Source organism: Phalaenopsis equestris, unplaced genomic scaffold (genome assembly GCF_001263595.1).
Source record: "Phalaenopsis equestris unplaced genomic scaffold, ASM126359v1 Scaffold000002, whole genome shotgun sequence".
NCBI classification, from domain to species: domain Eukaryota; kingdom Viridiplantae; phylum Streptophyta; class Magnoliopsida; order Asparagales; family Orchidaceae; genus Phalaenopsis; species Phalaenopsis equestris.
Genome location: NW_018164444.1, coordinates 70,365,455 through 70,378,432, shown reverse-complemented (window position 1 = coordinate 70,378,432; position 12,978 = coordinate 70,365,455). Strand labels below are relative to the sequence as shown.

The 12,978-nt window shown below is 33.8% G+C and overlaps 2 protein-coding genes across 6 annotated transcripts in view; both read left to right on the top strand.

Annotated features, from left to right (window-relative positions):
* LOC110017948 (thioredoxin X, chloroplastic) overlaps nt 1-3,576 on the top strand; it is a 19,320-nt gene extending 15,744 nt beyond the window's left edge. The window contains exon 2 of the mRNA XM_020715119.1: nt 3,177-3,576. Coding sequence (XP_020570778.1) covers nt 3,177-3,383 — 207 coding nt within the window. The 3' untranslated portion in view covers nt 3,384-3,576. The remainder of the gene's footprint in view (nt 1-3,176) is intronic.
* Nucleotides 3,577-7,830: 4,254 nt separating this feature from the next.
* The window catches only part of LOC110029503 (plastid division protein CDP1, chloroplastic), a 20,525-nt gene continuing 15,377 nt past the window's right edge, over nt 7,831-12,978 (top strand). For all 5 annotated transcript variants that reach the window (XM_020731836.1, XM_020731829.1, XM_020731850.1 and 2 more), the window contains exons 1-3: nt 7,831-8,418; nt 8,664-8,777; nt 8,876-9,013. In XM_020731836.1, coding sequence (XP_020587495.1) covers nt 8,137-8,418; nt 8,664-8,777; nt 8,876-9,013 — 534 coding nt within the window. In that variant the 5' untranslated portion in view covers nt 7,831-8,136. The remainder of the gene's footprint in view (nt 8,419-8,663; nt 8,778-8,875; nt 9,014-12,978) is intronic.

Below are 12,978 nucleotides of genomic sequence, written 5' to 3'. Positions count from 1 at the left end.
TATGTATATATATATATATATCAAATTTCATGCGATTTATCCATGTGCGGCGCCCAAGCAAAATAGGTGTCCTCCCTAGGTAATTTCGACATTCTGGACGTGCCGGTGCAGTCTGTTTTGCCGTCAGAGGTCATTTCGACGAATTCACCGATTTGCGTGTCAATTTGCTGATGTCGAAAGTATGGCAATATGGGTGTCTTTTCCTACCAAAATGGGTATTCCGGACGCGTTGGTGCAGTCCATTTTATCGTCGGAGGTCATCCGGAAAATTTCGCATTTTCACCCGTCCTTTGGGCTTAATTGAAGTCTGATTTCGTGCAGTTTCGTGAATTTCGTGTATTTGATGTGTGTATGTGACGAAAAAGGTCGTGACGATGTTTTCCTAAGGCTTGAAGTCCTATTTGGAACATTTTCCTTGAATCTAGCCCATAACCGCTCGTTCATAAGACGATGGTCTTGTGCCAAAGATGCTAGACATCAAAGGAAAATAAGAATTGGCTGGAATTTCTAGAAGGGTGAGTCTCAATTCTAGTTTTCTAAGATGGTCCATAGGAATTTCTAGAGCTAGAACCTAGGCTCTAAGGAGGAGAAGAAAAGACCTCACAAAAATGAGGTCAACAGTTACTTAACTTGAAAAGGTAAGAAATGAATTATTGTGATAAAATCTAGCATTCATCCTAAATGTATAGTTGCTCATTTTGCATGTGAAATGATGTTGGTAAAGAGTTTTAGTGAAGTTTGATTTTCTACTTATTCTATGTTTTCGCATGGTGTTAAATGTGTCGTCATCGACATTGCAAGCAATCACATGTTCTGTGAAAGAATCAAACATATTGAGTTCATTATTTTATTCACAATGTTGTGTGTTTCCTAGAAAGATTGTCACCCCTCATGTTTAAATGAATAATTGATGTTTACCAAATGCTTTGTTCTCTAATTTTCTCTTAATTGTAATAAATTGGAGCTATAAATGATATATATGCTCCAGCCTAAGAGAGAGTGCTTGCATAGAAAAATATCAATTATTAAAGTATTTTTCTATATTTTATGATTATATGTGTATTTGATTGCACATTTGTTCTTCTGATTTGAGAGGTTCACTTGTGAATAAGAAGCACAAAAAGATTTTACCCCTCTATCACAAAGATTGGCAAACGAAAATTTTCAGATGAATTTAAGGAGCATTTTATTTAAGGAGTTTTACATACATACCACACAATTCTTATTTATTGACTTTTTTAACCCTTAAAGTTTAATATTTACATTTATAGCACTATAATGTTTAAATCTATGCAAGAACATGTGTATTTCACTTTTAAAAATTTAGCAATAATGATATTTTTGATATGATGTTAAAATTTGAGTTGTATGCATGTAAATATGAAACTTGAGGTGTTAGATATGTAAATTTATAAGAATTGTGTGGTATGTATGTTAAAACCCCTTTTTTTTTGTAAGTAATAGCAAGTTGTTTGAGTTGTACCATCCATCAGAACTCGGGAAAATAAAGTTAAGCCTTTGATGATACCTTATTTACATAGAATCAAACCGTTCAAAGTGGCATCTTGTTGAGTGAATTTCTTCATCTCTATCAAATAGTTTACATGTGGGGAGTTATAATTTATAAATTACTTGTTTATAAGAAATGTATTTTTGCAATCAAGCGCCTCTCAAGTTTCTTTTGGCCTTTCATTGAACTTCTAAGCCATGCTTCCTTCATTATTAATTCAAGGCCAAAACATTGCCATCAGTAGGCGGTATTTGACAAATCTCAAACTATTCTACTGGCTTTTCTTTTATCAGCTAGAAGTTCCCTCAAGGCGCCCTTCCCTGGGCTTAGGAGCTGTTTAACATCTAAATAAAGTCTAATATTTTCTTCCGAAGTATTTCCAAGTGTGTGTTCATGAACCACTTTATCGTTGCTGAGATAGTTCCGAGCCTCAAAAATGGCTTGTTTTGCTACAACTCTGGCTTGTAGTTTACTTTTCATCTTTATTCAATTTAAATGCTAAATCATAGTTTAGCCTTATTTCTCCTTTTAGCTTACGTTTTTTATACTTAGGAGTGTAAACATGTCAAGCCGAGCTTAAGCTTCCCCAGTTTGAGCTTGAACCTGCTTATTAATTGAATTTTAACTATATTTTATGATTTTTTTGTCAGCTTATAAGTTAAATCATTTCTTATAAAGGGGAGGAAAATATTCCAATTCTATTGTAATAAAATGATGGAAAGAATGAGAAATTATGGAAAATATATTAAGAAATTAATCATCACAAGGAAGAGAGATTTTTTTAATTAATTTTAAAATCTCTCTACCTTATATTTGAGTTCTAATATTTTTTTAGTTTATTCTATTCGAGTCGAGGGATATGTTGTTCTCGAACATGAATTCTACTTGAAAATCATATGTGAATTATACAATATATGTTACCAAGTATATGTACATGTATTCATGCAAATATGAATTTATGAATATGAGTATACACAATCTCTATATGTATATGTACACATATATACCTAAATATATACAAGTACACATTCACACTATATATATATAGGGCTATAAACGATCCAAGCTTGAGCGAGCTCAAACTTTGCTCATGATCGGCTCGTTCAAAATTGACTCATTCAAATTAATTAGAAAAAATAGATGTATGATGTTGGACTCGAGCCTACACCAATTTTGTGTAATAGAAAACGCATAACTACATGACAACACAAATTGCTATGATTTAAACTTGGATATAAATCTATATAATTTATTATTATATAAATAATATATATTATTTTTTTTTATTTCGAGCTAAAACGAGTTGAACACGATCGAACAAAACATTGTTCGTGTTTGGCATTATAATTCAAGCTTAAAATATTTGTTTGTTTTTGGCTGTTTTACTTAACGAACGATTCGAACATGAGCTACTTAATGTGTGCATACACATTTTTTACATATTTATAAACATAGTGAAGATAATATTACGCCAAACACAATTAAAACAGCCTTGCTCATGTTTGACTCACTAAATATACAAGCTTATAAAAAATAGTCAAACATCAACTAATTATCAAGCCAAACATGACTGAACATGAACAACAAACATTTTTAACATCGGTTGTTACAGCCTTAGTTGAATCACACTGCTAACAGTATTTTTACTGAATATTTGTTTTTATAGGAATACAATGGCAGATTAAAGGTTTTCAAGATTGATCATGATGCAAATCCCAAGTTAATTGAAGAGTACAAAGTCTATGGCCTTCCAACCTTGATTCTCTTTAAGAATGGCGAAGAGGTTCCAGAAAGCCGAAGAGAGGGCGCAATTACAAAGATTAAGCTAAAAGAGTATTTGGATTCTTTGTTGAGTTCAACAAAGGTTGTTTGAAGTTACTTAAAAACCAATTCTTTCAGGAATCTTGGATTCCACATACTGTAGCTTCAGATTTTGCTAAGAAATATTGGTATGCCATGTTTTAGAGCTTGCCTTTGCCTGAAGCCTTTTCAGTGTAATATTTCTTCACAGTAACTTGTGAAATTTGTTCTTGGCAATTTATGAAATGAGTCAAGTGCAATAAAAATCGGGTTTCCTTTTTTTTTTTTGTTAAATTTGATTTTATATGTTTTATGATAGCAAAAATAAATCAAATATGTCCACTGTTTGTTTGTTTTTCTGAAAAATATGCCTGAAAATTCTGTGTAAGATCAAAATGCCTTTTTTATTCTTGTATCTCTATTGTTTAGGAAGAAGAGCATCCTGCCTTTTCACACTTCTGCTTTCTACATTGTTGCTATTATCATACATTCATTTGATATTTTTTCTTCCTCATGAGGGTAAGATGATCGTGACTGTGAAGTTCAAAATGTCTTCATTCGTGGATATTGATATGGTTTTTTCTATTATTTTTATCATGTATCATATGTCATATTACTTTGATGGAACTCTATTGTGATGCTAAAAAGAATATCACTAGAATGTGTTCAAACATTGTTCGAATTATGATCGAACATGGTTTGAAATCTTATTCGAATCATATCAATCGTTCATGCTGCGAGCTATATTCAAACATTTTGAACAAAATATTGAATATGATTTGAAGATCATTTAAACTATATTTGAATATGGTTTAAGTATTGTTCGAATCATGCTTAAAAATGATCAAATCTTGTTCAATCATGATTCGAGAAATATTTGAACACATATTTTACAACCATGGAGTTATATATATTAATTATTTGCTAAAGGCAAACTAATAGTCAATTGTCTTTTACTTTATGGAAGAGAATGAAAAGAAGATAGTAAAATAGGCTAGATATTTATTTGAGAAATGAAACCAATGATTGCAAGTACATAGAGGTATTTCCCTTGAATATCTTATAATTCTTATGTTACAAAGTAATAGGCGACGACGACGATGACAACAAGCCTTTATATCATAAAGTAACAGAGATTGATTAAAATGAATTTAGCATGAAATTAGAGATAACATACCACATTGGCAGAATAACATATACAGTTTCAATTCCTTTGACAAAATTGCTTAATTATTTGTTATAGGCAAATCATGTTTTTACATTGTTATATTTTATGAAGTGGGTGGGCTGTTTATTTGAAGAACGAAACAAATGATTGCTCGAACAAAGTCATATTTACCTTCAATATCTCATAAATCTTGCATACAAAATAATTGAGATTGATTAAAATGAATCCATTCAATTCTAATCTTTATTATGAGTGCCTATCGCTCTCTAGAAAATTTCAACTCTGAAGTTTTATGCACAAGAGGGTTATATGAGATCTGTCAATTCCTAATGATGTGAGCATCCATCATGCAATGGTAGGTGTTGAAATGAACATATCACATGTGGAAGTAAATAATATTCTCGACATGTAGGCCACATATGATAGTGGTTTTATGGATGTTTTTCCAATTTAAGAATTACTTGACATTGGTATATAAGTTAGATCCTTGAATTCTATCTTTGAATTCTTCATGTTTCTTCGAACTGAAACCAACAACTAAACATATGGATAATACATGATAACTCTTTTTCTATATGGGTCAATGCTTGAAATTAATTTTAATTCAAGGGTTGATATAACAGTCTTGTGCTCAAGTTTGCCTTCAAGTCATTTAAAAATTAGTTAAATTTAATGGTAGGGCGTGTGGAGCTTGGGCGAGCAACTCTAAAACTACTTTCCAGAGCAAGCAACTCTAAGACTCTCCTTTGGGGAGAGCATGGGCGAGCATCCCCAAGACTCCCCCTTATTGGGGGAACATCTCTGAGACTCCCCTCCAGGGCAAGCAAATCCAAGGCTCCCCTGTCAGAGCGAGCAACTCCAAGACTCCCATTCAGGGCGAGCATCCTTAACACTTCCCTTTGGGGCGAGCAACTCTAAGAGTCCAATCCGGGGCGAGCAACTCTAAGACTCCCCTCTGGGTGGAGCATCAATAAGCCTCCCTCCAGGGCGAGCATCTCCAAGATTCCCTTCCGATACGAGCAACTCTAAGACTTTTTTTCTCTGGTGGTCAACTTTCCTCTGATGACCGATTTTTTCTCTGGTCATCGGAACCCGACAATCTCCCTGGATAGGAAAAGCTCTGAAATGAAAGCCTCGGCAAATGACGATAAAAATACTAGAACCTAGCGCAACGGCTAACAAAGGATATCGTTAGTAAATTATGTGTTCATGATTTATTTGATTTATAAATTTCATTGTTCTTATTGTAGCTGTCATTATCAAGGAGAAAGAAAATTATAGTACTTATTATGTATACTAAAAAATGATTTGCACGGATCTTGAGGCAATTTAACGTTCCAGGATAAAATGGATTATAATACCCTTTGCTCTTTTCTTTAAGACAAGATTGAATATGTAATCTTATACATTTTTTTATCCTTCCTATCTTCTATAAATAGAAGGACTTCATGATGTAAACGAGATCTTTGGGCCCCCATCGCTTGTAACCTCATTTTTTCAATGAATAGAATGGGTCGGAGAGTCTGGGAACACCCCGATTTTTCCCACTTGAAGAAGTCATCCTTCTCCTCTTCTCTCTCTCTCTCTCTCACACACACACACACACACACACATTCTTCTTTTCTCAGTCATGCTCTATTCTTTGGGTACGGTCTATCAGACAAATCTGGATCCAACAATTGCTATCCTTCTTTCAATTATAACCTATTATTTTTTATAATGACTGATTTAAAACCAAAATATTTTTAAAATTTGAACAAAACATGTTTGAAATATAGAGCTGTTGCTGCCAAGCGTTATTAAAGATCAATCAAGCTCGCATTAAGGTTGCCCAAAAAAAGGAAAAAAATCTAAAAACGATGGATGTTCGAATAACTTCTTTATTTGAAAAATTGTCTTCATTTGAGATTTATGACTTAAATTTTAATATTATTATATAATCTCAATCAAAATAAAATTTTAGATATTTTTAGTAAATAAATAAACTCTAAAAATATTTGATTAATTATATGTATTATATGACATATTGAAAAGTTGAATTCAAAAGTGTCTGGGATGCATGCCCAAAATATTGAACGTCACACTATAAAGAGAATACAATAGAGAACAATAGAGAATGTTTCCCCTTATTTATAGGAAATGATCCTTATTTTAAATTACATATTACTCCCTCATCATTAGCCTTTTAAAGGAGTCTTTCAGTTATTACAAGAATATTTGAATGCAATATGACGGTTAAAATATCGTCGATCGTTTGTCACGCCTTTACTTCGCTGATACTCAATTCGGGGTTGAATCATCTGAGGACCGTTTTGAAGAAAGTCGATCGTCGTTTTGAGGGACAAAATCATTCGGTAGGCCCTTACAATTGTTTGTTAATAGTTACGATCGACCGGTTATGCGATCGGTCGCTTTTTTTTTTCTCGAGCCTCACATTTGCTTTAAGATTCGCGTTGGAGCATTTTTTTATACAATAATCATACTCTTTAAATAAAATTGATGAACTTTTTTTATAATGAATTATATAGCAATTATGTGATATCTATCTAATTTATTTTATTAGAATATTTTTGGTATGTTCAAGACTGCTTTAGATCTCTTTTGCTTTTTTCAAACCGTCTTCATAGTTCTGTTTGAGATATCTGCTATCTTGTTGCTTTTAGAAATTTATGTGGTAGAAATCATTTTTTCTTAGCCGAACTGTTGAAATCTAGTATGTCAAAAAGTGCAGACAATATTTTTGCAAATAAAATAAATTTATAATAAGTTTTTTGAAAAATAGTTCATTCTAAAATAACACAGCTGTCAAACAACTATGACTGCCCTAAACATACCCGTATACAAGTATCACTCAATTTATGGGTATATACATACTTAACTTCTAAATTTTGTTTAATATATTTATATCACCCAAAATTTCTATATCACACAAAAAAATCACTTTCTTAACTTGAACTAAAAATTTTCAATCCGAGTTTGAGTGCTCATCGGTGAAAATTTATTTGATTTGTGTCAAATGACAAAAAATTGCTTATGACACATCCTTACAAATTTTGCTCGAACAAAGTTTTAAATTTGAGTATAGTTTGAAAGGGTTTCGAGCAAATTATAAACAAAGATTGAACATGCTTTGAACATTATTTGAAAAAAATTTACAACATGATTTGTTTATGGCTCAAATGACTCCTCAACTAATTGGAGCAAATTTTAAATATGATTTTAATCAAAATTTGAATAAATTTGAGTATGATTTGAATATGGCTTAAACTTGATTTGAAGAATATATATATATATATATATATATATATATACACACACACATATGAGAATTGACTGGTATTGTTGTAAATCATCCATTTATTTATTAATACTTTTGTAAATTTTCTCTTGGGGATTAACCTTCTCCTCCAGCGTTTCACTTCTTCGCATGGAGGAATCGATTCCCTGCTTTTGCTTCCCAATTTCTTCACGTGCTCGAGATATCCGATGACTGCGAGAGTAGAGTAAAGAGCGGACGCCCTAACCCTAGCAACATCTCCATTCGTAATCTTCCTACAGTCTGCTCACTTCACATCCAACCCAGTCGTTGTTTTCCATCGAAATGAAGAAGATCTGGCTGACTGCGTGCCTACCAGCTGACTAGTTTGTGTTTCTGGTGATGGCATTGGTTCACTTGGTGCTCAGTTTGACTCCTTACTCTCGCTGCTCTGTGAATGGGGCTGTTGAAGAGAGAGGAAGGGTTATTCCCCCGTCCGAGTTTTCAGGTGGCCGAAATTTTTCAGGACGCATAGCTGCAACCGGGTTAACGAAGAGGTTATCTCTGGAGGCGAGAGCTAGCCTGAGTCGGAGGGACTTCGGAGGAGGGTCTACATTGAAGGTTACGGAGGTGGAGAATGGGCAGATCGTAGGGCTGGTTGAGATTCCAGTCACATGTTATCAGGTTGTGGATTTTCGTACATATATTTTTTTTATTTGGCAAGTTGCATGGTCTGTTTTAACTTAGAATTTGTTCATTTGCTCGAACCATGAACTCAAATGAGTTTGAGCTTTCAGATTATATCCTAATGCTGTGGGTTGGAAGTTCGGATGAACGTCATAAATGGATGCGTGTTGCTTTCACTATTCCGCGACACTTTTATGTGGATTTCTTCTTAATTTTGGTGCAACCTTTGGATATGTTTGCAGCTTTTAGGTCTTTCTCTGAAAGCTGAGAAGGACGAGGTTGTGAAAGCTGTGATGGATTTAAAAAGCTCGGAGATTGAGGCTGGTTACTCAGGAGATGCCATTACTTCACGGCAGGTATGACAGACAATCTAGTGTATTTTTATGTTGATCAAACACATGAGAACATTTTAAACAAAATGGTATGTTGACATTCTCCTAACTTGTGTTTCCAGCATCTTTTAATGGATATCAGAGACAAGCTCCTTTTTGAACCAGAATATGCTGGCAATTTAAAGGAAAACATTCTACCAAAATCTTCTTTACGCATTCCTTGGATTTGGTTGTCTGGTGCTTTGTGCCTTCTTCAAGAGGTAAATATGGTATTTTTATCTGTTTGAAATTGTGATGTAGAAGAACTTTCATGATTAACTTTGGAATTCTTACGGCTTAAAACATTAAGAAACTAGACATACCAGATGTTGTAAGCATTGTAGGATGCTTATGGAGAGCTGATTTGAGATTTGTTGTGATAAAAGAGTATAGGTTATTTAGTGTATTCACAATGATTGATCATATCACATATTCACAATTAGGATTTGAGGCATAATTAGGATTATTAACTTTTTGCTATATGGAGCAATCAGTGTTCAATATAACAACAAGCAACTTCTAAATTCTGCTTTCAAGATTTCTAATGTTTTTAATCTGTGATGTGATTTAGGTTGTGATATCCTTCTCGTGGATAAGACGAGAGAAAAAGCCAGGAAAAACTTGAATTATGGAGGTCTACATTGGAGTCTAAAGGTCTACATTTACAGGGGGATGTACCTTGATGTATGTTTTTTGCTGATGATATCCTTCTCGTGGATAAGACGAGAGAAAAAGCCCAAGAAAAACTTGTATTATGGAGGTCTACATTGGAGTCTAAAGGCCTTCATTTGAGTAGAACTAATACTGAATATATGGAATGTAATTTTAGTAGTCATAGCTCTAGTGACAGAAGTGTAACTTTGGGTGATCAAATTATTAAAAAGGTGTGAACGATTTAGATATCTCGGGTCTGTTGTTCAATGCGATGATGATATAGATGAGGATATTAATAGTAGAATTCAAGTTTGTTGGTTGAAATGGAGGAATGCTTCTGGCCTTTAGTGTGATAGAAAAGTACCGCATAGACTAAAAGGAAAATTTTATAAGAGGGTGGTGAGACCTGTAATGCTTTATCGCGCTGAATGTTGGCCTTTAAAACAGAAGCATAATACTAAGTTAAGTGTTGCCGAGATGAGAATGTTTAGATGGATGAGTGGCTTTTCACTTAAAGACAAAATGCTAAATGAATATATCCGTGATAGGGTTGGTGTAGCTCCAGTGACAGACAAAATTAGAGAGTTGTCTTAGATGGTTTGGTCACATTACACGTCTACCATCTGATGATCCGATCAGGAGAGTAGATGTTTTAGATTCGACTTATGTTAAGAAAGGCATAGGTAGACCTATGAAGACTTGAGCTTATTGTATAAAAAATGATCTTAATTTATTAGAACTAAATGAAAATATGGCACTAAATAGGACTCAGTGGAGAAAAAGGATTCATGTAGCCGACCCCACGTAGTGCGATTAAGGCATTGTTGTTGTTGTTGTTGATGTGATTTAGGTTCTGCAACGGTTGGTTGTTTACTTGGGGTGTGGAATTTGGCATTATGCATGCCAGAATTCATTGCGTGTGGTGGAATCAATAGATATTGTTTTTTATATGGCATCGGTGTTTGTTTGAATTTATTCTTTGGCTGGTGGCTTGGACTTGTCTTATTGTGGGTTCACTGTAGAGGTGGAATTTGTATTGTTTCCTTTGAACTCATGCGTCACTTTTTTATTTTTTTCTCTACTATTTTACATGGTTAATGTGTCTGCAAGCTATGCTTAGCCTGTATTGTTGTGATTTGATATCTGAGCATGGGCATTAGTATGTATATATGTGTTAGGGATTATGATTTTGTGGAATCTGGCTAGGGGTGTAAAAAATTGACACGACACTCCAACTTTACTCGAAGCCGAGTCGAAAAATTCATTTTCAGATTGACCACAATAATTTTTTGGGTCAGGTTCATGTTAGGATTCCTAACATGTTTAATTTTTTTGATCAGATTTGAGTTGATTCGCGAACCAATAATTGAACCGAAACTATCTCGCTAACTCGAATTCGACAACTGATGTGAACTTGATCGGATTTTAACCTCTAATATGCCTTGCATTAAAAGGGTTATACGGGGGTTTGGGTTAGCACGTTAATGGTGGGTCAAGTACGGGTTGAACTTTCTAACCCGGTCAATTTACATTGGGTTCAGGTCAATTAGTTTCGGGTTAGCTCAATTTTGGGGTCTGGCCTGAATCCGGGCCGCGAATCTGACTTGACATGCCTAAATATCGCTAACAAGAGTAAGGTTTACGGGTGTTTGGTTGTGGATGGATTTTTGTGGGGTAACAATTTGCGGCTTGAATAAAATTGGAATTAATACAAATTTGAATTGAGTTAATTCTAATGGCTAGCCTATGGGATGAGGTTCTATACGTATGGTTGTGTATTTGATTTGTGCTAACATATTAGCTAAAATAACACGTTTTTTGTTTTAAAATTTTGAACGAATCGAACTTTTTTTCCCAACTGAAAGGAATTGAATAAAACTCTAATTTTTTTTTTCAGCTCATTTCTGAATGAATTGAAGTATAATTAATTTTTAAATTGAATCTAATTATTAGCTTAATTGTTATGTATTTAGAGAGTACGAGGTAATTGTTGTTTAAATTCATAATTTTTGTATGTGGAATGAATAATATACATTGATTTTTTTCACCTATTTATTGGTTGATCACGTGCTTTGTTGTGATAATTCAATTTGCTGGATTGGTCTAAAAAATTTTAAAAGCTGAACCAAAATTCAAATTCCAAAGAAAGTTAAATTACAGTCATTAACTGACTCAGACAATTAATAATTGAACCAAATTAACCAAATAAGATTAATTTGATTCAACTTTTATATTTTATTTAAACAATGCACACCCAATCTTTAAGATCAATGTAGTTTGTAACTTTGAACTTGAATGAAATTCCACTTTCTAGCTTCAACCTCTTAAGTGCAAGTTAGATATGTGATTTTTTTTAGTATTGTACAAATGCAACTACTTGATTTTGAAAGAAGCCATCTCTTTGTACCTATATAAGGCGTAAATTTTCTCGCTTTGATATTTTCATTCCTTATTCTATTTTATCTACAAAATTTAATATTTACTGGTTTTGTGCTTTTAACTTTAATAAAAAGATGACATATCAGAAATTTGATTAGTGAGGATTGAAATTAATTGTTTTTTGATTCTTTGTACTCATTTCGATCATTTTATTACAAGTTGTATTATAATTATAATATTACATGATTACATTTAATGAAAGTAAGTATTTGAATTAGTTAGTAACTGAGGATACGTGAATCATGAATTTCCTTTGCTTGATATCATATTGCGCATAATCTTAGTTCTTCAAATTATGAGAAATCCATTATATTTTGTAACTATTGAGAGTCAAAACAAAGTTGTCAAACTAATTTGCCATCTTAAAAGATGGTGTATCTGATTCCGTGGGAGTGATTTGAATCGTTTAATTCACTATTTTTGAGCTTCCATAGTCTATTATCTGCTAGAATAAGACCAATAGCGAGGACCACTGTTGACCTCATTTTTGTGAGGTCTTTTCCTCTCCTCCTTAGAGCCTAGGTTCTAGCTCTAGAAATTCCTATGGACCATCTTAGAAAACTAGAGTTGAGACTCACCCTTCTAGAAGCTCCAGCCGATTCCTATTTTCCTTTGATGTCTAGCATCTTTGGCACAAGACCATCGTTTTATGAACGAGCGGTTATGGGCTATTTTGCAAAGATTCAAGGAAGATGTTCCAAATAGGACTTCAAGCCTCAGGAAAAACATCGTCACGACCTTTTTCGTCACATACACACATCAAATACACGAAATTCACGAAATTGCGCGAAATCGGACTTCAATTAAGCCCAAAGAACGGGTGAAAATGCGAACTTCTCCGGATGACCTCCGACGACAAATTGGACTGCGCCAACGCGACCGGGATTCCAATTTTGGTAGGAAAGGACACCCATATTGCCATACTTTCGACACGAGAAAATTGGCACGCAAATCGGTGAATTCGTCAAAGCATCCTCCGACGGCGAAATAAACTGTACCGGAGCGTTCGGAATGTCGAAATTACCTAGGGAGGACACCTATTTTGCTTGGGCGCCGCACATGGATAAATCGCATGAAATTTGATATATATATA